The following is a 23,078-nucleotide window of genomic DNA, read 5'->3' as shown; positions in this document are numbered from 1 at the left end:
TTGCTGTACGCCCTTCTTGTGATCTGTGCCGCTGCTGTAGGCAACAAGAGTCCGGAGGCTACCATGGAGCAGAGTTGTAATGTTAGTAACAAAGCTACAATGTTCGTGGAGCAGAGACTGGTCTCCATCCAGTCCCACTGTCCTCACAAGCGGTGCATAGACTCCTCATCTCCACTGACCTAAACCAAGCTCAGATTGTTCACAGGTCAGATTATGGACGTTTTCTACTGAAATCTGAAGCAATCCACACATTACTTAGTTTCAGTTAATGCAAGTACAGCATTAGAGAAAGGAAGTAAAACTGAAAACAAGGTGCATACAACAAGGTTAGCTTCTTGTATCTTTATTACAGAAAAGTGTAAATTTAAAAGACAACAACTACTTACAGCAGTGACCTGGTGAATTGGAGCCAGCTGATAACCCTCTCTCCAAAATACGGTGTCTTGCATCCCATAAAGAGCTTTCAGCATAGACTAGGCTAGGCAAATAAAGATACCTGGTAAAGAGTGATGGTTCAAGATGGGGAACAGTGTGCTGTAAGCAACCAAGACAACAAAATGGAAAGAAGTTATGGGGAAGAAATATGTTTTATGAAGAGAATCCTTGGCCCATAAGAAATGTGGTAAATCTCAAGCCTACATGAAGCACAACAGAGGCATGGAGTGGAGGGCAGGAGATGGAACGATGGGGAAAGGCAGAGTTAGGAAGAATGCAGTGGGTGTGAGAGTAAATTTCTGGTGGGGCTATCTGGCACAGCTTCCTGATTCAGGTCCTTGGGGTCAGATGCATGCTAGCACTAGTGCCCAGGCAGGGAAGCACATTAGGAATGAAGTAGCACGTGCCTGGGTGCCAGCAGGAGGTGAAGACTGTGGCCTTGTACCCTTATGTTAGTTAAGATTTAAAAACTGACTTGCAGCTAGATTGCTTTCTTGCCTTAAAAATATGTGTAAAGTATTCCTAATTGCTCTATTGCAGCATAGCTTGTTGCCTGGAGGAGACAAGAGCTTTCAAAACTGTACACCTTTGAATTTCAGAACATACATAAAGGCCAAAAGTTTCTACAAAGCTTCTGTCCTTCTGGAAGAGTGACTCCAAATGCCCAATGTGAAATTCCCTGGGTCTTGAAAAGCCTGAAAATGCAGGGAATAGACACCTCTCCAGCTTTAAGTGCCAGATCGCCTTTTAATTCTGCAAGTGTTTGCTCTGTCTACAGATGCTTTCCGGAGAACCAGGTTAAGCCAAGGCCAACAGTTCACCGAACTCTTGTTGCATTTCACATGAAAAATGGACAAAATGACCAAGTCCTTAACTAAACAAACTGTACCATAGTAGAAAATGAGTTGCTCACTTTGCAAAGCAGACAGCGTAACTACAAACCAAAGAGAACTGACTAACGTTTTGAAACTGAAGAACCCACTTATTATCAGAATAATGGCGCTTGGTGGGTGAAGCACACTTTTGCGAGGTAGTTAATGTCATCAACACTTCCCAAACTGTATCACTGAGACAAAGCAAACATGTCAGTAAGTCAGTAAAACGAGTGAAAACAGAACTCATGGTATACTAAATACCAATCTGATGACAAATGACAAAAACCAGAATTCCTTAAATCAGACTTATTTCAAACTGATCTCACTGGAAGCCTTGCTTGCTATCCCTAAACCTCCTTTTGGCATAGGAGTGCACAGAGTAAGGACACACACATACTCATCATCTGTGCGGATTTGCAGGCTGTAATTCTAGTAAACATTAGATTAAAAAAAAAAAAAAAAAAGTTCCTTGAACTTTGAAAGACTAAAGCTTTCACTTCTATTACAATTAAAATTTTTGAAAACAGTCTTCAGTTCAAGCCCCATGTTAACCACTGGTGTTCATCAACTAAGACAAGGATTCAATCCAATACCATAAATGGGAAAAACACCAGTTCTGTAAGGAAAACGTCCGGCAGGATTGAGCAGTCCACATACAAGTTGCCATGACTTTCAGTGGGGTAGTCCATTATTCTTTATGTCCACCACAGAAACTGTGCTTGTCAGCTTAAATCTATGATGTCTACATACCTCATTTTTTGTCGGAAAATATCTGCACCAAAACAAACCAAGCCAGATGTTCAGCCCGCAATAAGACAACAACATGAGGACAAGCATATGGCATTTCAGTTCTTACATCCTAGCAGAAATCCACTATCGTTATTAACTAGTTTTGTTTCAATATGCACGCTCCATTAAGCCAGCACAAACCCTAAACATCACTACCTTCACACCACTGCAAGGCTATGTGAGCCCTTCTACTAGAAAACTTACCTGCCAGAGATTACATTATTTGAAAAATTCTTCATACTAAGGAATTCGGCTCAATAAGGAATTCATATTCTACAGTTCAAAGCAGATTTACTATCATTTTCTTCTTGCTCTGCATTAAGAGAATATCTGTTCTTTTTTCTTTGGCCAAGGAAAATGAGGTATTATTGCATATACTTGATCCTTCATCTGGATTCCTGCCTTCTGATATTTAGATAAACATAATTTAATACACCAGAAATATTTAATGTTTTACAAAGAGCTTCTGTTCACATTTGGTAAAACTTCTTTTGCTAACCTATGTGCAGAAAGATTCTCGTATAAGAGGAACCAGTTTGGCTCCCACATGAGCAGCTGTTAATGTAGGCACCCATTCAAACATGCAGTTGTCTGAAATAGCAGCACTCTAGACGTTGAAAGTCAAGAAGGACCAGCTCAGGTTGCGGGGCTGCATAGCCACCCCTGTGAAATGGTGTAATCACAAGCCAGTGAAATGCTTCTCCTGCTAGGAGGCTATCACTGGTCACTCCTCACACTTCTTACAAGCATTGGGATTGGCCTTTAAACAGTGATTCATGAAGGTATCACACTGCTCTGCCTCCCTTGCTGTCCGTCTTGGCTCACCACATTCACTTCCCTCCTATTTTCTGCAAAACATACATACCACACAACAAATTCTGTTCCAAACATCTCCTCATTTTTCCTTATCCAGAAGGTAGTTTAAAATCACAAATGGAAAGAACGTGTCACTTGAAGCCACGGTTGTGACTTATTCACATTTTGACTTGAGAAGCTCTGATTTGTAGCTTTTTAGTTATGGCAGTTTCCAGTAGATTCCCCATTCCCTTGGCAGCAATGAAGAACAATAGCTTTGTCTCATCACAGTCTTTAGGAAATATTGGTTGCTTAATGTCTAGTTACAACAGTGATTTACAAACTATAAATGCCTACAGCAGAGACGCAGTTTTCAGGGTTCTGCAAACAGACTGCTTCAGCTGCAACATGAGAGCGTTAGTTCTGCTTTGCATAAAAGCACAGACTAGACCAGATCACTGTCAGTCGGAGACTTCTAGTTTTCTTCTCAGATTTCTCTGGCAGCATGACCCTGGGAACATTTCGCCTCCCAGCAATAAATAGCAAAGAACTACCAATTAGTTGCATTTCCTAATACTGTGTATTTTAAGTGTTCCTCCTTTGAAGCATTTGCAAGAGCAGCATAGAAGGAGCCAGGCAACACACAAGTCAGCTGAAGTACTTAAATATAACAACAGGTGCATTATACTAACCTGCAAGTGCAGGTACAGAATTATCTCTACTGTCACCAGAAATTAATTTCATAATATTAACATAGATTCCAGATCCATGATTCAGCGGTATTTCAGCACTTACAAAGTTCACAGAGAACTGCAGGTTATGAAACTGCAAAGACATTTGAATTCTTCTAGAAAGCCCCGACACCAGCAATGAGAAATGTAGTAACAATTGGCAACAATTTCCATAACATTTTGGATCACTTTGGAAATTTTACCATCTACAAGGATTAATGTTGAGATGTAAGAAAAGAACACTGAACAAAGGAAGAGCATTCTGACCTAATTCTCACATCATTTAAGACTTATTCTAACCAGAAATTTAAATATTAATTTAACAAAGCACTGTCTTCAGAAATGGGAACAACTTCAGAAACAACTTAACTTGTGTGTCAGCTGAGGAAGAAACTAATTCTGTTAAAAGTCAACTTCAGATAACATATAAGTATATGCTAGACTTTTGAAAATTCTGAATATGACAACAAACACTATCACCTTTTTTTTTTTTAGTTTGCAGGAAAGTTTTCACTTGCAATTTGTACTTTCTAGTACTACTTTAAAATGATGCGATGGAACTTCTGAATAAATTACTTAATTTGCATCACACTAATGAATTATGACCAAACATATTTTGATTAGAAAAAGAACTACCTAGCCCATCTACAATACACTGGCAAGTTGATCAGTTTTACTTACTTAGGGTAATAAAAACAGCCAGAGAGATTAGTTGACTCATGCTAAAAACAAATTCCAGATCTGCTCCAGATGCAGAAACTGCCCAGATCTTCTGTTTCAATACTTTGAAGTGAAACCATGTTCCTGCTCTCACAGGAGCTTTTCATGATGATATATACCTCACAGCGCCAGATCACGTCCAGTAATGAAATACCTGTTGTATTGTGACAACCAGAAACAATACCCACCCATGACAGTCACGCAACAGATCATCCCCTTCTACACAAAGCAAACTACCAATATAAGTGAAAACAGAAATCCTTGAAGACAAAAAGATACGCTACATGAACAAATCACTATGAAGTAAGATAGTATGATCTTGCCATGGAATAAATGTGAAACCAAATGAGAGGGACGGCCCACTGCAGAGTGGCCTATGTGTATCCATTTTACACTCTGGTCTACCTTGCACTATCTTGTCTACCAAGCTGTTTCATGACACTGGAAACAAATCACTTCAGCCCTCCAGGATTGTTTTCTCTCTCAATTCCACATTGATTTCAGCTTACTAGTCTGAGAACAGCTTGAGACAACAATCTGTCTTGGATTTTAAGAGCACCTAGCAAAATGGAGTCCCTGGATCAAGGTATCTAGACACCAACTGCAATAATAAATAAAAGAAATCTTACTGACCTACAGACAATGTGAACTGAACTGTGTCATTATGCTGAAACAGTGAAACTCCCTATGACAACAGCTTTGGGAGGAAGTAGGCTAAACTCCTCTTTTTGTTCCTGTAAGACAGATTGTATTCCTTAAATCCCATGTACAGGAGGTAAAGTCATTCTTTAGAATCAACCTTTGTAAAGGAAGTCATTAATGTTTATAAATATATTGAAAGGCGCAGGTGTCCTTTTTCTATAACAGAGGTGTATACAGAACAAACTCCTCTTTTAGTCAGACATTTACCACGTCCTTATTTCAAAGAGTAGCAGTCATTACACAGTGAAGTTCAAACAGTGCTTTGGATTTCTTTGGGTTTAAAAAGTGACACGTTAATTTGGAACATACACGTGATTTTTCGAATCTTTTCAATGTGTAGCTCTGAAACTGCTTATGCATACAGCATAAACAGGGCACAGCAAGTAGGAAAGGCTACTTAAGACTCAAGCTTGGTTTTCCTGGTTACATTTTGTACCCCCTCATAGGTAGTCTTAAATCTCGAGGGGTCTCTAGATCACATATTCAGTACCTGAAGTCTTAGATAAGAGAGAGACAGCCAGACAGCAACTTGAATGCAGTAACAATACTGAAAATAAAACAGGCAAATCTAAAGAAACTGTGCTCTAAAACCTCATTTATACAAACAGCGTGGTTGCCATTTCTCAGGGAGGGAACCTCCCTGCTTCTGAAATGTTCATTATCAATACACAACAGAAAAATAAACTCAGAGAAATGGGGTAGCATCATTACCACTGCACTACTGTAGTAATAAAACAAAACACATTTACTACATATATTTATTTGTGGCATTCATCCATACTAGGAATACAATTACAAATTATGCAGATAATACATACTGAAAGACAACATGATTATTCAAGATACAGAGTATTATTATCCGAACTGTACTTAGTTAGATTTCGGTATATTTAGGTATACTATGAAATTTAGGTATACTATGAGTTTGTATTTCTCTGTTCATGAACGTACAATAACTGAAATATTCAGGAGTATACTCTGTTTTTTTGTTTTGTGGGGTTTTTTAAGAGGCTTTCCTCTCTGCAGCATCGCTGCTGCTAGAAAAATATCATTTCATTAACCTCTAACTTAAGAAATGAGATAAAGAATTATTCAGACACAATTTAGAATGGGACCCAGCTCACACATCAAAACTAAGACAACAACCCTCCTCACTCAAACCCATGACAAGAAAGAAAAATATAGCAGAACAGAGAGAAGTAGGTTACTTCTATCAATACTTATTGTCATTTACAATTTTATAAATGTTTGATGTTACGTAGCAACTCTTTAGGAGTGGTTAAATAATAAAAAATAAAATTGATTCCTTAGGTTTGCAGTATTCATTTTGTTTGGCTTTTTCAAGGCAATGGAAACAAAAAGAGTTAGATGTCTATTCAGCATGGGAGGAGAGAATCTGCTTTCTTTGAAAACCTCCAACTAGTACCTTTCAAGCCTTCATAAGAGTATCTAACTGATTCATAGCCCTAGGGTCTTCACAAACAAAGGATTTCACAGCTAAGTACAGAATAGGTCAAGATTTCATTTCATACAATGTTCCTAAATATTAACATTTTAAATACTATAATTCTGCATATTCAGAAAATAATTCATAAGCCTGTAAGTGCTGTCTGAGAAAAACTGAAATGGAAAACAATTCTAGAAAGGAATTCTATTCAATCAAGTCCTCTCCACAAACATGAAAACAATACAATTATATAGCTCAGTCTGGTCCTTGTGGGACGAAGAAAAAATTTTCCTTCATGACGTATTTCACAATCACCTTACAGAATTATTATATACAGAGCAGAACACCTAAATAATTTTTTAAACACCCTTACAAACAAAGGTTTGCTCAGTAACATTTCAACAAAAAGGCAAAAATTTCAGCCTAAGGCTGAAACAACTTTACTTCCAAAGCACAACAAACAGCTTTGTTCTACAAAATTTACTTCAGGCAGGTATTAACAACATCAAATTAATCTGGGGAAGAAATACTACATTAACCTAATAAATAAAGGCGTGATCTACACATTAAAGACATAATAAAACCGGAACTATGTCTTGTCCTTTTTATAAACTAGCAGATATAAAACTACAGGGAGGCATTAAAAGAACTATGCAGCTTGTTACTGTCTATGTATCAGAATGCATTATTATATTATTCGGATTTCTTGAGGAGGACTTTTAAAAGAGTATTTTTGTTTCAAGTGAAGCACACACAAAAAAATCCAACAACAGATTTACCTCTCTTCATGGGGAAAATTATTTCAATTTGGTTCCGTACTAAGAGATAATCTTCATGCCCAGGAATTTAATATTCATTATGAAAGGCCCTCCCTAATCATAATATTTTATCAACAGAGAGAATTATCTTTCATCTTGCTTGCAAGTCAAGGTAAGTCAGAGGTAGCTTAGGAATGCTTTAGAATTTAGTGTTTTACTTGAAATGAATTAATCCCTTTCGAAGGGGTTAATAATAAGTACAAAAGGCAAACTATATACAGCTGCCACTGCCTGCACCAAAAGAGTAATTCCAAGAACTCAAAATAAGATTAGAACAGGGAAAAGCATGGTGCACTTCTTTGCATTTGCTTCAGTGCACCAGCTCAGGCTGGTTTTCTACAAAAGGAAGCACCCCACTAACATAGTATGCTATTCCAAGTGACAGAAGAGCAATGACAACGATGAGGAGCAGTACCCTCCAGAAGCCCAGGTCTTCCACAAACTCTTGCCATGTTGTGCGGAAACTGGAAAGAACTCCTTCACCTTGCTGTAGGTTTGGATTAAGGAGGGAATGGCTTTCCATCGCACTACGAAGGATTAAAGTTAAAAATACATCAGAGCAAAAGAATGCACCTTTAAGTATGACAGTAATCCTACTAAGAGCAACTGCAACATTCCAAGTTAAAAACTAAACCACCTGCAGATTTATAGCATTGCCTCTGCTAAATCAAGACAAAGCAAATCAGGAAAAGACTCCTAACTTGAAACTTAATTTTAGCTGAAAGGATGTTTGATTAATCTGTGTAAAGAGAATGGTATTTGCATCTGTATAACTGCAGTAAATTTTGCAGGCTTGCCACCTAGAAGCCTTCAAAAGTCAGTCTTTAATTCCTACTAAATATGGCTTAGTGACATCTAATGAAGTATAAGCTAAAACCTCAAGGGTCACAGCTCTTGTTAATAAAACAAATCATGATTCAAAAATAAAATCCGATGAGTAAAATGGAAACTTTAACCCATATAATTTAGATTCTGAACTCTGTAGCGATCTGCAAGTCTATTAGAGAGGCCTCTTCTCTAGCATAAAAATACCACAGCAAACAATAAATCTGGATAACAAATAGTTCAGAAACTTTCTGATCTTCAAGACAAGTTGGCACCGTTGTGTTTTCTGCCATATGGCGTTCAGCAACTGCTTTGATGTTTTAACATTCCACTACCAACCCATCAGGCCCCCTCAAATTGTCTGAATATAAATTAGGGACTGGAACTCTCACTTTCAAATGAGAAAGAAATACAAAATTATAATGAGGCAGTCATCTTGGCAAACCTAAGTTGTTTCATATACCGCATGGCTTCTTGCATCACCCTCCCAATTTTGCTGGTTTCACAACTGGTTTATAACAGGAAACCTTCTCTGTTGCTGTATGAAAAAGCTCAGAAAAAACAGGAAAACTTTCTCATCACTTGATTTCACCTATGAAAAATTTTAGCCATCTGCACAGTCCTACTACTCACTTGAGTGAAATTACATACACAGGTGTTTACAGGATTGGGCTCTGACAAGCATGGAAAGGAAATAGTGAAACCAGCTACGTAACAATGATGTCAATAGCAGAAGGTAAGCAGAAAAAAACAATTTTCCCCTCCCTTCTAATTGCTTTCAGTTACCATATTACTAGATATCTCTTATAGCAGTAAAAAAAGAAAACATTTCAGGGAAAAGTAATGTCCAAGTCAAAACTAATTGTAGAAATGCTGTTGTTCTTAGTGGCAATTATAAATCGACAAATGATTGTTATCACAAAAAGGTCTCATTTATGAATCTAAGATTACACAACAGGAAAACTTCATGCTATTCATGTGGTATTTTTTCTTAAGAAGTACAGCCACTGAAGAATAATTAGCCTAAACTCTCATAGCTTGCTGAAGTATTGCAGCATCACGTGCAGAAGATTTCTGAAATTGCCTATTAAAGAGCTTGTCTTTTTTGGTTTTTAACTGTTTTTTGCTGTAAAGCTATTTTTGCTTGCCCATAGCTGCAGGATTTAGTCATCTTCCTTGCTTATTACGATTTCCCAAGCAAAACGAAGGGTTTAATAAAAGACAGCCATTGGTGCAGAACAGAACTACTCACTCATTAAGTACTAACTAGTTAATACATAACCACAGAGAGGTTAAATAAAGGTGCAATGCAGTTTAAGTGAAAAGATCACATGCTTACTCATTAAATAGAAAAGGGTACATAGAAAACACTTGCAATTTTATATTACAACCCAATTAAAATCAACGTTATTCAAGATATTTTTTCTTATCACGAATTACAGCTGCTTAAGAAATAGTAATGCAGTAATGCATCCTACAGAAGAGTTTGTGCCACAGAGCCCAGACAGATGTCGTCTTCTGTTTCCCACACAACATGGAAGTTCACATTTGGATGTTCACATTTGCACTTGTGGGCACAGTCACGGGTTGTGCTGGGCTGTGTAGACGGCCACGATTCTCTGTGCTGAAAGACAGAGCGAGCTCTGCCTCCTGCCAGCACAGTGCCACTCCTCACCGGGAGGAGTGCAAAGCAAGTGAAAATAAATTGGACTTGGGAACCTAGCTTTGGCCTCTGCTTCCAGAGCAGCAGCAACTGCATGTAATAAGGAGCCGAAAGCTTAAGTCAGAGACTGTTTTTAGAAAAAGCAACCATTATTTCTCTGTAGGTTCATACATAATGTAAGACAGTTGGGGTGGTGGGGGACAACGACGACAGAAGACATTCATCTAAGTGTCTCTAAAATGTGAAAATAATACTAAGAGGGAGGAGTGAAACTGTGGAGGTCTGAAAAACCAACTGTTACAAAGACATTATTTATTTACAAAGCAAACAGCACACAAGCTCCCTTGCTTTTGCTGCTGTAGGCATCTGCTATTTGTTATTTTAAAAGTAATGTATTTCAGACATTTTAAACAAGTTCACAAACAAGCTGGGTAGTGCACTGTTTATGTCTCTGTGCCTCTCCCCAAGGAGAGCTGCTGACTTCCTTGCCAAAGCAAACAATGTAACATTTATGAAGGTCAAATAACAGAAAGGAAGCTATGTTCATTAAAGGGACACTATCAAATAAAAAATCGGAATTTAAATGGGGCTGAGCTGTTGGCCCATATGTTTAAACAAAACCAGCATAAATGCATTTCTGTGTGACAAGCAACTTTCAATACAATTTAGTTAAGTCAGAAAGGAAATATGCACAAATTCTTATCATTTATACTCATGTAATTTTCAGAATAATATTAAATTTTCTATTTCAGTGCTTAAAACAGTCTCTCTGATGTGTAGGGTCACCTGATGTGTAAGAAAGAACTTCCAGTTTGCTCACTGGGAGTATATGGCATGATTTCTGTAATTTTTGGGGGGTTTGCCTTTTCTGTTTACTCAATTTAAATAAAAAGTCCATCTACATAGTTTAATTCTCATTTACAGAACAGGCTGTCTACATTTTGACACAAACTGAACAACAACTATGTGACAAAACTCCCTGTCTTTTGTGATATAATGTTCCAGCGGTCACAGTTCATGATCATTATCAGACAATAGAAAAAAATCATACCTTTTAATAAATTCAGTATAAGAACAAGTACTTCAAACAATATTAGTATCCTATTTCCAATACAAATAACAATTAAAAAAACCCAAAACACCAAAACCAAACAAAGCAGTACTGGAAAGATCTCTTGCATTATTAATCTCAGTCCCACGTTCTTTCATGTTTACTGGCAATTCAATGAGTTTTGCAAGAGAATTAGCCTACTCTGAAACCTGCAAGGCTTCTTGCCTCATTGAAATCCTACAAGAAGGCTGTCTTGGAAGCTCATTGTAAAAAAACACTCCCAATTTTCAATCGAAATAAGTATTTGTGTTTTATCTGTATTCTTTGGCTTGTGTGCTATCATTATTTTTTGTCTTCAGTTATTTTATGTTGTTCAAAACCAGTATTTCTTGTCAGCAACCATGTATCTCTCAGCCTTCACTCTGCCAGGCTAAAATGAGCTCTAGTTGCCTCCTTTCATAAGGAGACGCTCTGTTCCCTTGAGCACGGAAGCAGTGATTTTCCATGCTTCTTAAAGGATAAATTAAACTTTTCTGAATGGGGCTAAACAGTATTATAAAATGTACTACACATCAAAAGTTACTGTTGCTTTTTACAACAGCACTGACAGTTTTCTTTATGTAGTGGAAATACCTCATTCTGCGTTTTGTAGGACTTCATTGTCTTTTTGAGGGTAGCATCAACTCCTGGAACTGACTAATACATCAAGCCTTTTCTCCCATACTCTCATTTTCCACTGAGGAACTTCCATTTTACAGCATACAGCTTTAGGTAAATGAAGTTGCATTTTGTGCTACTGAATCACAATTTATTCCTACCAATTTCCTCTCCCTTGTCATTCCAGGTTTTTGTCTATGCCATCTGCATTTTCCTCTGGGCTGCCTGTATCTCACTTCTTAGTATCACTAACACTAACTACTTTCTATGACAGTATAATTTATGAAAAGTGTAAAGCACAGTCCCAGAACCAGACCTTTAGGAATTCATTAGTAACTCTCCTCTAACCTAATACTTTCCTTGAAATCGTCAGCAATTTTCCTGAAATCTTCAGCTCTCCTTTAACTATCTCTTCAGCAACCATGAAATTCGTATTTTATTCTCCATCTTTTCCAGGACTACTACTGATAAAAAGTACAAATATGGGACCATATAAAATCCTTTATTCAAGTTCAGATAGATGAAAAGTTTGCTATCACTTCTTTGCACAGACAGTCCACCTTATCAAAAGGATGTTAGGTCAGCCTGTGATACTGACATTTTGCATTTCACCCCATTTTCCCCTTGGTTTTGTGATAAGTCATAGAAGTATCTATCTGGGGAAGTCTAATGGAAAATGAGTAATTATTTTTTTAAATTTCCACCATAAAATGGAAACCTCAATAGAAAAAGTTCTTTTTTTCTTACATTTGATCTGTTTAAAGAGATTTTTCCAAAATTTAAAATTTTATTTTGACCAGGCCAAATTTTATATTATCTGTTTTGAGGAATAAACAATCAAGTCAATCACAAAAATCTAAAAGCCATAAACATTATTTCTCCTAGTAATTATTTTTGTTTTATAAATACCTTTCACTTTCAGCAGTCTGCATTGTTTCCAGCTTTGAGTGAGCTCCTCTGTTAAATCCTTTCACCTCTTGCTCCTCTAAAGATTCCAGCAGTCTAATCACATCTTTATTCACGCCCCTTCGTTTTGCAAGAACAAGTGGTGTTGCACCTTGGTGATTGCTAAAATAACCCCACAAAAGGGCACAAGAAGAAAAGAAACTTTTAATACAGAAATTTTGTAACAACTTGGCATAACACTTTATCACTTTATAATTTAGTAAATCCTCAGAACTACTTTCTGTCAGACAGTAAGAAATTCCTTTCTACACAAGTTACAGTGTAATAGGCTATAGAGGAAAATCAGTACAAGTCTGAAATTGCACAATTCCTTTTCCTCTAAATAAAAAAAAAAATCCTAGTACGCCAACCTAACTGGAATCTCTGGGTGTTATAACAAAAAATAAACAGTACACTTATGGCAATGTTCAAGTTTAAGCTTAATTTCAAGAAGGAATTGTGCAATCTGGTTCCTCAGTTCCTTTTCCATGTGGGTATTAGGACATCAGGAAAAAATGAAATAAAATACAGATGGTCCCTCTACTACTATTAAATTAACACTGAACAGGACCAATACTGTCTTTAGACCAGGGATTTTCACCAGAGTTGTTTGAAATTAGGAAAAAAAACCAACCAAGCCACATCCCATAAAGAATCTGGTCTGCCAATAACCAGTTTTGCTGAGTTGAAAACATTAATGAGGGACAGGTAAAAAAAGTGACAGTTTAAAAAACTCCCAAGATTTCAAAGTTACTACTGTTTTTTGCATTCATTGTGAATATGCAGAAAGTTCCATAAACAAAATAATTCATTTACTGCAATGAAACAGCTAGTTATTTTGCAGCTTGAGAGTTTACATCTGAGTCCTGGCATCTGACAGCTGCTGGAAGCCAGAAGGAAAAGAATATACAATATTTAAAAGAAGGACTGAGTCATAGACTTTGCAGGAGGGGAAAATACTGAAAGGAAGCATTGTTACCAAAGGAGTACGGGAATGAACTGACACACACATATACTGTATTTTCCTTGTGTTATACAGTACAACAATTGAAACAATAGAACTGTGGTGGAGGAAATTCTTTTAGAGTAGTCAATGTGATTTTTTTCTTCGGTGCCAACCACCCACACCTGGCTGTCTGGCCAAACCAGGGTAGCAGTGTCATCAGTGAGGCAGAATTAGACACACCAGCACACACTAGCAGCTGCTATTTTTACTTGCTTTACTTGTTGCACAGACTAGCACAAGTGGCCTCTTACTGTCTTCCTGCCTTCTTATTTTGTGGTTTTATTAAGTGATACCTTAAAAAAGTTGAATTGCACCAAATGTAGCATTTCAGCAACAGCAGATTTACATGCAAGGCTCTGGTAACAGAAGATTAATATATTATAAAATACGTACTGTAACAAAAAAAAAAAAAGGTGACTTACCAAATATCAATTTTAAGGCCATTAGAAACTAAGAACTGGATGGTATCCACATGCCCACACAGGTGAAGGGCTGTGTTACCTTGGTAATCAGTGGCTAGTAGGTCAGCACCAAATTTATGCAAGAGTTGACAGATGTCTACATTTCCTCTGGCTGCAGCAAGGTGAAGGCCAGTTCGGCCTCGGCTGTCACGAATATTTGGGTCAAAACCACTCTCTAACAGTCTCTTGGAATAGTTAAAATCTCCATCAATGCAAGCCTGCAGCAGTGGCACATTTGTCTGGGAAGAGTCGTTTACAAAAACGTAGGACATTGTTCTGATTCTCTCTGGAGCTGGAGCAGATGACTAACCTGCAAGCAAAAGTGGGAAGAAATGATGGTGAAACCAGGCAAATAAACTCAATGCAATTATTCGGTAGGTTGCTCAGGTTCCCAAACAAGAATGCAAACTAGCTTATATAAACCAACTCTGAAATCTTCCTGTTGTACATGTCAACTTCATGCACTGCATTCACTTCTGGTCATATGGAAAGAGCTCCTTTTAGTCTTACACCTCTGCAGACACCAGCAAAGCTTTGTTATTACAGAAAGTTGGTAAGATCAATGCCGCAAATGCAAGACAGGTGATTAGCTTTCACCTAGTAAGAGATCACATGTAGTAGCACTGATATGAAAGGGCAAAACACTGTAGATCAGAACTAAAAGGAAGAACCAGCTTTCATAAATCAGGAAACCAAACAATTCAGTTAACAGATGCAGTGACGCTAACTGCAGTTCTTACTACCTATAAGCAAAGCTACTCCAGTGGAATTTCCACCATCTGAATTTGAACTTTAATGTACAAAGTACAGTCTGTTGCTGAAAATGCCTGATTACTATAAATACTAATTCCTTGATGCTGCAAGAAATATATTTTTCAATACTCTTTGCGGAACATTATTTTTATTGTGCCACAGACATAGAATTTACTGAACAAACAAGAAAAGCAATAGAGACTACAGAAAACTGAATGTATTATGTGCAACTGCCCACCTGAAAGTGAAAACTGGAAATGGGTACAAGGAAGACAACAGTGAAAACAAGTACAGAGCTACTGGGGGTTCAACTAGAACCCCAATATGGAGAAGCACGAATGTAGTTTCTCTGGTTTAATATTAAATAAAGGATTAAGTCCTTTTAAGTATCAGGATGTAAAAGAGGAAGATAAATGTTCTTTCACTATGGATTTCTTGATATAGAATATTTCAAGAACCACGACCTAGGTTTTGGAGAAGAATATTTTAAAGATGAGTCAAATTAATGACGGTATGATGACACTGTGTGCTTACAGGACACAAAAAAAATTTACTTGAAAGCAATTAAGGAAAAAAAAAAAGAAAATGACTATGCAAGAAGGTGGTAATGTGTATGAGGCAATGGTAAGAAGAGATGAAAACATCTAGGAGACTGGACAGTGATAGTTTGCACTGTCTCGGAGAGGAGGCAAAAAATAAATTAAAAAAAAAATCATATAAACCAGTAACAATCCTTAGAAGAAATCTCAATAGAGACACGAGAGTTCAAGCGACAGGAAGGAAAGGTGATTTTACTAGATAAGCTTTGAATGGAAACTGAACTGAAATTTCTATTGAAAGAGTTTCTATTTCACTTGCTCAGGGTTTGTGTTTTGGGCTCATGATGTAGCAGTGTTCTGATTAATTATCTGAACCTCTTAGTAAGACTGCTATACACCGATTCAAATTTTCTCATCTATATAAGGTATCCTTCCACACCAGTGCAGTCAGTCAGCTGGGAGAATGGAAACATGGCCAGCAGCCAAAGAATTCGATTTAAAACCTCTCCTTTTTTTGAGAGTTTGTCATGTCTTTATTTTATAGCTCTTCCCTTGTGTTTTAGATCAAATTCGAGATCAAAGTACCTGAAGAAGTAATTTGAAAATGTTTACACACTGGTCTGATTAACAGCTGTAGCATTTGGGGCTGTTGAGGTTAATAAATCATATTTAAACTTCACTAGGTTGTATTTCCTATCTGGACAAATTCTGCTGCATGTATCAACACCATCTAGTTTCCCAGTGCAGGAATGCACAACTTTTTTTTCTTTCTTGGACACAGAAGAGGAAGAGATAGGAATAACTTCTACATCCTGCTACCTGCATAAGGCAAGATTTTAAGCAGAGTACATTCCCCTAGGCTGCAAGTATGCTTTTAAGTAAGGATGTATCGCTGGCTCAAGCACCCTTTTCCACAATCATCTACAAGACCAAAAGGCCAGTTCACCAACGCACTGGAAAACATTTCATGGAAGACTGGCGTCATTTAGGGCACTAACAGCTTTCTTATAATCCCACACATGACGAAAGGACAACGTACTTGCTCATATTTCTGATGAATATGTTACAAAACCCCGGGATGTTGTAAAGCTAGGATTCTCAGCTGACAGCAATTTCAAATTTCTTGCCCATTTCTGACCCAAATCATAAATGATATGAGAATTCTTCAACTCTGCTAGCCCAGCCTTTGCTGAGAAAAACATTGGGCCCAGTTTCTATATGATGTGATTGTGACCCTCACATTCCACACTAAACCTTCCCCAAAGCAAGATTATAAATAATTTTTAAAACTCCAATTATCAGCCATAGTAACAGCATATCAACAGCACAAAACCCTACTTGTACTTCATAAAAAGATCGTGATTAATTTGTAAAATAATAATTTGAGTGTTTAAGCCTGTTTACTAAAACTAGGTCTAACATAAATCAACAAGACAATATTATACTCAAAGAGAGGTATGCTATTTGAGAAACAGTATGGCATGCTCTGCTAAATGTAAACTAATGTTTGTATTTTTATACCAGACATGTATGTCTGGTAAAGCCTTACAGAATTGCTCATCACTTCACATACAACTCTGATGAAACATTAGCTAATAATACCCCCAAAAAACCCCATCACCGCCTTCTCAGGAAAGGAAACAGAAAGATTAGCATTTGTCAGAAAGTGTAACTGGAAGTAATTCTGATTCAGAATTTATTATCAGTAGAACTTTTTAGAAGTGATTGCTGAAGTGCAGAGTTAGCTGAAGTAGTATTTCACAGTAAGAAAGACAAGCCCAACAAATCATCTTTTCCCAACACTTGAAGATTGTGGACTAAGCACATGCATTCACAATAAAAAAAAAAAAATCTGGACCATCTGGTTTGATTTATCTTTGTGATTAAAAAGATTTTTTTCTACAAACACAATTCTATTTCACATATGGCTACCTAACCTATGCCAGATACCAGCTGCATACAAGGCTGAACTATACACCATCCATAAAATGTCAGTTGCCAAATGATATATTCTTGCCTTACATTTAACCCAATTTAGCAAAATTTCCTAACAAAACTCAGAAAAACTTTACAATAGTCAGCTTAATTAGATCTTTTTGAATAAATGAACTGTTTACACTTCTGTCCATAGTATTGATCAAAAAACTTATTGCTATACTGAATATCTAATGCAGTGGATTTTGAAACAAAATTCCAAAGCATTAGCCATTCTCTTTAAATCCCTTCTGAAAGGTGAATCAGAACCTGCCTAAAAGCTGGAATACCCACCATTAAGCACTAATGTCATAGGTACAAATTAGGACAAATGGACCTGCATTAGTAATAAGACACAAAAGCACTGCAAAACATGCATTCTGAATATCCCTCTAAATTACTACTACTACTTTTAAATGGTTTTGTTTAAAAAAAAATTTGCTGTAAATAACTTGGTACTTCCATAGAATACTAGTTTTGTGAAAAAAAGTAAACTCAAATATGTCCTCCCATGCAAGAAGGATTCCCATTAGAAAGACATAATATAAAAATACATTTTCCCTAAACTTATACAACACTGATATAGCCTAAGCACAGTGTACTTTTATGAATAATTTTAGAAATGATGCTGTAAGCCACTTCATCAATGACACATGTGGGCTGGTCCAGGATAAGAAAATTTAACTGAACTGTTCTGTTTTCCAAAGGAATGCAGGAATGCTTACATTGATTCTGTAAGAATAATTTCCTTAGTAGAAGTCATTTGTCTCTCACTGTACTGCATACAATGGTAACTCAGTGTCACATGCTGATCTGTTGTATAATACATTCACACCTGCAAAAGCCAGGAGTGATCTGAATAATTCAAACCGCAGAGCAAGATGCAAGTTCTGTTGCTTCTTAAACTAGTCCTAAATTTGCGCTAACTGTGGACAGGTTTATTTTACAGTAAATATATGCTGTTGTCTTTGCCTTCTCATCAAGTTCAACTGCTACCAAATAGCTACAGAAAAAGGTGAGAATGGCTAGACTGTGAGACTGAATCACTAATGGGACCCATCTCTCTACTATAAAAATATTAATGAACCTGACGAGTTGTAATTACTCAGTCACTGCTGCATGGGATATATCAGTTCTGCAAAACTACAGTATTTCCAAGAACATTTAAAAAAAAAAAATGAAGTAATTGTCCCTATTTTAAAACAATACGTCAGGACAATGGAACATTATCAGCTTGCCCAGTACTTGAGACCTCAACATCAATACATACTCTTAACATCCGGAACCTAGGCATCAGTAAGACTACCACTAAAGAAACTGCCAAGAAATAGAAACTAAAACAAAACCAAGAAAAAGTAACATCCCCCACCCCAGGCCAGCAAAACACACAATATGCCTGTTTTGTGGACTAAACAAATGCATTCATAAAAAAAAAAAAATAAATCTGGACCATCTGGTTTGATTTATCTTTCTGATTAAAAAGATTTTTTTAATCTCATGCCCTCATGGGCAAACGGCTTCCTCTTTCTGTGAGGCACCTTGACGGTACTTCAGTGGCAGCGGCTTGCACAGCTCTTCCTCTTCAGCCTTTAAATGGATGAGAAACATTCCAGTACTTCACACTTAAACTGTAAGCCTGTGATCTCTGAAGGCAACGTTTCCTGGTCAAATGGGATTGTTCCCTTAAAAACACTATGTGAAGATAAGCTCTCTTTGGATATACAAGGTAATTTTTTTTAAAAAGTGTAATTAATAAGAAAAACAAAACCAAACCATATTATTGCCCTGCTTTTGTCTATCCTCTGAACACTGATCCGACGTTGAAATGTAAACCCAACAATCCCCTTCTAAGTAGGCTGAAGGAGAAATTCCTTGGTAAATTTTCATGCACATTTGTATTTATGCGTAAATTACTGAGAAGTCATTCAACTGAATACATGTTATATTTAGTAAAAAATCGTATGATGAGCTGTCATTTCTGTTTAGGAAAGAACTCTGTTACCTACATCAAGTTCCGCTGAGAGCTCCATGTCTTCTGTTAAAAACCTTTACCTATTCAGTCCAACTGCAACAGTTTTATTGCACCACTAATATGGATCTGCTGCTAAAAGCAGCAGCTCAGATTCAGTACAGCATGATGTCTGTTTTACACACAGCTGTATTTTGCAGCATTTTCCCTTCGTAATTTTAGTTATTTTTTCAACAGTTCCTGGATTCAAGGTATCACAGCAGGTTCATAAGCTCTACCTCTCCTTTCAGGTCTCTAGCCAGATCTGGGTAAGTGGTAATACAAGAACATTATATTTATGCCATTTGTTTGCAGCCATTCCCTTCTGCAGACATGAAACATACAGGTATAGTCTCTTGATGTCAGGACCATCCTGTAATTAGAAACTTTGCACTGCATATACATAGTGCTTTGTACATACAGCCTGCAAAGTACTTTATGGCAGAATTAGAGTAACTACCGCTGTTCTTTTATGGATCAGCAGACAATGGCATTGGGCAACAGGGGGCTTTGCACATCATTCCACAGTACATCAACATTACAATATAAAAACCAAGCAAGATCTCAAATGCCAATCCAGGCTTGTAGAATGCTTCCCTAGACAATACAGTACATGTGTTGTATCTTTATGTACACAAAATAAAGGAATAATAGGGAAGAGATCATAGTTTTAAAACACCTTTATTGACAAGCAGATTCACAAACATTTCATCCTTACTACACTCAGTTGCATTACATGTTTCAGTGCACTTCTATCAAATACACATTTAAGTATTTTTTAATCTTGCTCATTTTTCATCTCCTGCAAAAGAACTATTTAGGAAGAAGAGCAATTTAAAGATTTCTTCAAATCATCTGTAACTTTAATTCCCCACAACTGGCTCAGGTAAATCAGTAAATAACTGCACTGCTTCCCTGATCATCGTGGTCGGTTTGAATATATCTGCTTTTATATAAAGTTATTGACTTACATCGGTCATAACTACCAACCTCTCCACAAACCTTGACTCAAATTCCTTCTGTGTTTCTGCTGGGAACACAGAGTGCTAACATACACTGGCCAAGAAAATATTAAAGGTTATCGCATATCGTTTTGTCGTTGGTTTATCTGGTTTTGTTTGGGTTGTTGGTTTTTTGTTTGTTGTTTTTTTTTTTTTTTTTTTGGTTGGTTTTTTTTTTTTAACAGACTAGAGAGAATTCATTCCGCTTCTAATGAAGTGTTTGTGTTTAAATTTTCTGCAGACCTTGAAGCCGTCTGTATTCTGGAGCAAGAGCCAGCCAGCAGGCAAGGGGGGCCCCGCGGCGGCGCCCGGCTGAACACCGCCACCGCGCGGGCACCTGCGGGACCCCCCGCCCCCCGGCTCCTGCTACTTGCTGGCGGCGTCTGGCTCCCTGAGGAGGAGGTGCTGGAAGGCTTGAAAATAAGATTTTGAAAAACCTGATGCAAAAGAATTCTGAGAGCCAAACTGCCGCTCCCTGCGGCACGCACGGCAATCTCGTTTAAGCGCTGATCATGTATTAGCAAAGCGAGGACATTAGTGTGTGGCTTGAGTTCTAACGACAAAGGTCCTTCCTTCAAAAAAAGCATGCATTTATGCCTGCTTCTTAAAAAACAAAAACCTAAACCCAAAACATACACACATACAAAAAGGCTTACCAAGACAAACAGTAAGTCTGACGAATTTACTAAAATGGGAAAAACTTTGTGCCCACCAGGAATCATCAAAAGTCAGAGCTTAGTCAGCTTTATTCCAGCAATAACCCAAGCCAAGAACATGCCACTACACTGCTAATTACTATACAGTCCTTATTTCCTTGCTTTATTTCTTACAATGTATATAATAGCTTATATGATCCGTTATGTATAACTTTGATGCCGTGGCCTTAGAAACACCTGCAACATCAAACCCAGTTTCGTGGCTAGTAAACAGAAGCAGGTCCCTTTAAAAAACAGACATCTCCTAAATTTGTAAATCATTTGTATGTTTGACTTCAAAATAATATATTGCTCTGCTTGTAGATTAAAGTTTATTATTTTATATCAACAAATAGTACCAATGATAAGACAACTAACATTGTCAGATACACAACTCTTACTACAACTGCTGGATACAGATACCTCTGCTTAGAATTTTCATGTTCACACAGCAAACCATTAAACCAGTTTATCAAAGCCAAACAGTTAACTGACAGATTTACTTCTTCCAAGTATTCTAAATCTCTATCAATACAGCACAACTTTAAATAGCTAATTGTATCATGTTTGATCACGTTATGTGACACGGTAAGATGAAATGGTAAAGCTATTAAGGTCGTATTTCTAACTAATACATACATATTGATGTTATTTTTCATAAATAGTTATTTCACCATGCTTAAGCTCAAAAAAATTTCTCCATGTAGGCAAACTGGTAGTACCAGTGTCTGCCCAACACCGTGTCTTAAGGGACTAAATCGGCAGTCTGCAGGTTCCAAGGTCAACTGGCAAGTCTGAGGAGAATCGGGGAGGCCACCCTTAAGCTCCTGATCTGCACAAAGGCTGGAACTGACCAAAAATGTAACAGAAGATGACTGGAAAGATGTTAAAAGGATCTGAAATGGTTAATTATGGAACCTGAGAGTGGTGCAGCTCAAATGGTGTTTACCAATTGCATCAATGCCTCCTGCTGAGCCTAGAAACAAAAGACATCCCTTGTAAAGGGAAAACTTCCGCCTTTATGTAACTTAGTAAATGCTAGTAACTTATCCGTAAAAGACTCCATGTTCAACATGAAAGCTGGTGTCCAGACAATGAACAGCAATATCCATGTTTCTTTGAAAAGGTTTGAGAGGTGGTAACCCAGTTCTATTTGATAAAGGGTGAAGAGAAACCATACAGAAGAAACTCCATGTCAATTATTACTCTTGTGAGTAAGAAGCCAACATAAAAGTAGTCATATTAGATCACAGCAAAGGTCCGCTTAAGCCTAACAATTTTTCAAATGGTGGCCAAATGCAAAGGCCAGGAAACAAAAAAAAGTAAAATAGGGCAAGCATATGCAATACTGCTTTTTTCATTCAAAATCTCTCGGCTGCATGGGGATCCTGTGTATTTAGCATCCCTCAGCGCACACCACTGTGAATCTGCCCATTCTCCCCTTCAACGCATACATTTTTAATACCCACAAGATACTGTGGTAAGTTCTCCAACTCAACTAGCTGTGAAGAACCCTATCTTTTGATCTTGATGAATCAGGGCCTTACTAGCTTCACTTGTGGACCCCCAGCTCTCCTGCTGGAAGAACAGACAGTCAATCCCTGCCCATTCTTTTCATGCCACTCATGATCCCACAGGCCTTCATCATATTCTTCCTCAGACATCCCTTTCCAGGACGCATTTCAGAGTTCCAGCTTTCTTGGTCATTCCTCACATGGAAGGAAGTCTGCGTCTTCGACAATTCTTGTTTTGCTTCTTTGAATCTCACTCATTTTTACTATATGCTTTCTGAGCTGGGAGATGGAGGAGGGGAATCACACAGGGCGTTTGAGGTGCATCAATTATCGATTAAGACAGTGGCATGACAAGATTCTTTGATTTGTTCTTCACTTGTTTCCCAGTAATTTTTACTATCTGATTTACCTTTTTGACTGCTGATGAGCACTGTAGTTACATTTTCGTGGAACCATTTATCATAACTACAAAATACTGCTCATTACTGAGAGCCCGGTATTTCATAATGGAAGTTCAGGTTCTTTTTACGCTATCTGAATCACTCTACCCACGCTGAATTCATGTGTCGTTATATTATCCAGTTACTCGGTCTTAGAGGGTCCTTCTGCAGCTTTTCATAGTTGACCTTATCTTTACTACCCATGTCAATGGCAAACACTATGACCTTGTTCCT

At 37.4% G+C, this 23,078-nt stretch overlaps 1 protein-coding gene across 9 annotated transcripts in view; it reads right to left on the bottom strand.

Annotated features, from left to right (window-relative positions):
* The window catches only part of ANKRD46 (ankyrin repeat domain 46), an 85,986-nt gene that overhangs the window by 58,399 nt on the left and 4,509 nt on the right, over positions 1-23,078 (bottom strand). For 4 of the 9 annotated variants that reach the window (XM_080378078.1, XM_080378079.1, XM_080378075.1 and 1 more), the window contains exons 2-4: positions 13,882-14,230; positions 12,418-12,576; positions 387-7,839 (exon numbers count right to left, since the gene is read on the bottom strand). In XM_080378078.1, coding sequence (XP_080234204.1) covers positions 7,623-7,839; positions 12,418-12,576; positions 13,882-14,192 — 687 coding nt within the window. In that variant the 5' untranslated portion in view covers positions 14,193-14,230 and the 3' untranslated portion in view covers positions 387-7,622. The remainder of the gene's footprint in view (positions 1-386; positions 7,840-12,417; positions 12,577-13,881; positions 14,231-23,078) is intronic. The other 5 variants (XM_080378083.1, XM_080378080.1, XM_080378081.1 and 2 more) reach the window with 2 other exon arrangements.

The sequence above is a fragment of the Falco punctatus genome (genome assembly GCF_963210335.1).
Source record: "Falco punctatus genome assembly, chromosome: 3".
Taxonomy (NCBI): domain Eukaryota; kingdom Metazoa; phylum Chordata; class Aves; order Falconiformes; family Falconidae; genus Falco; species Falco punctatus.
The sequence above is the reverse complement of the archived record's forward strand: the minus strand, read 5'-3'. Positions and strand labels throughout refer to the sequence as shown.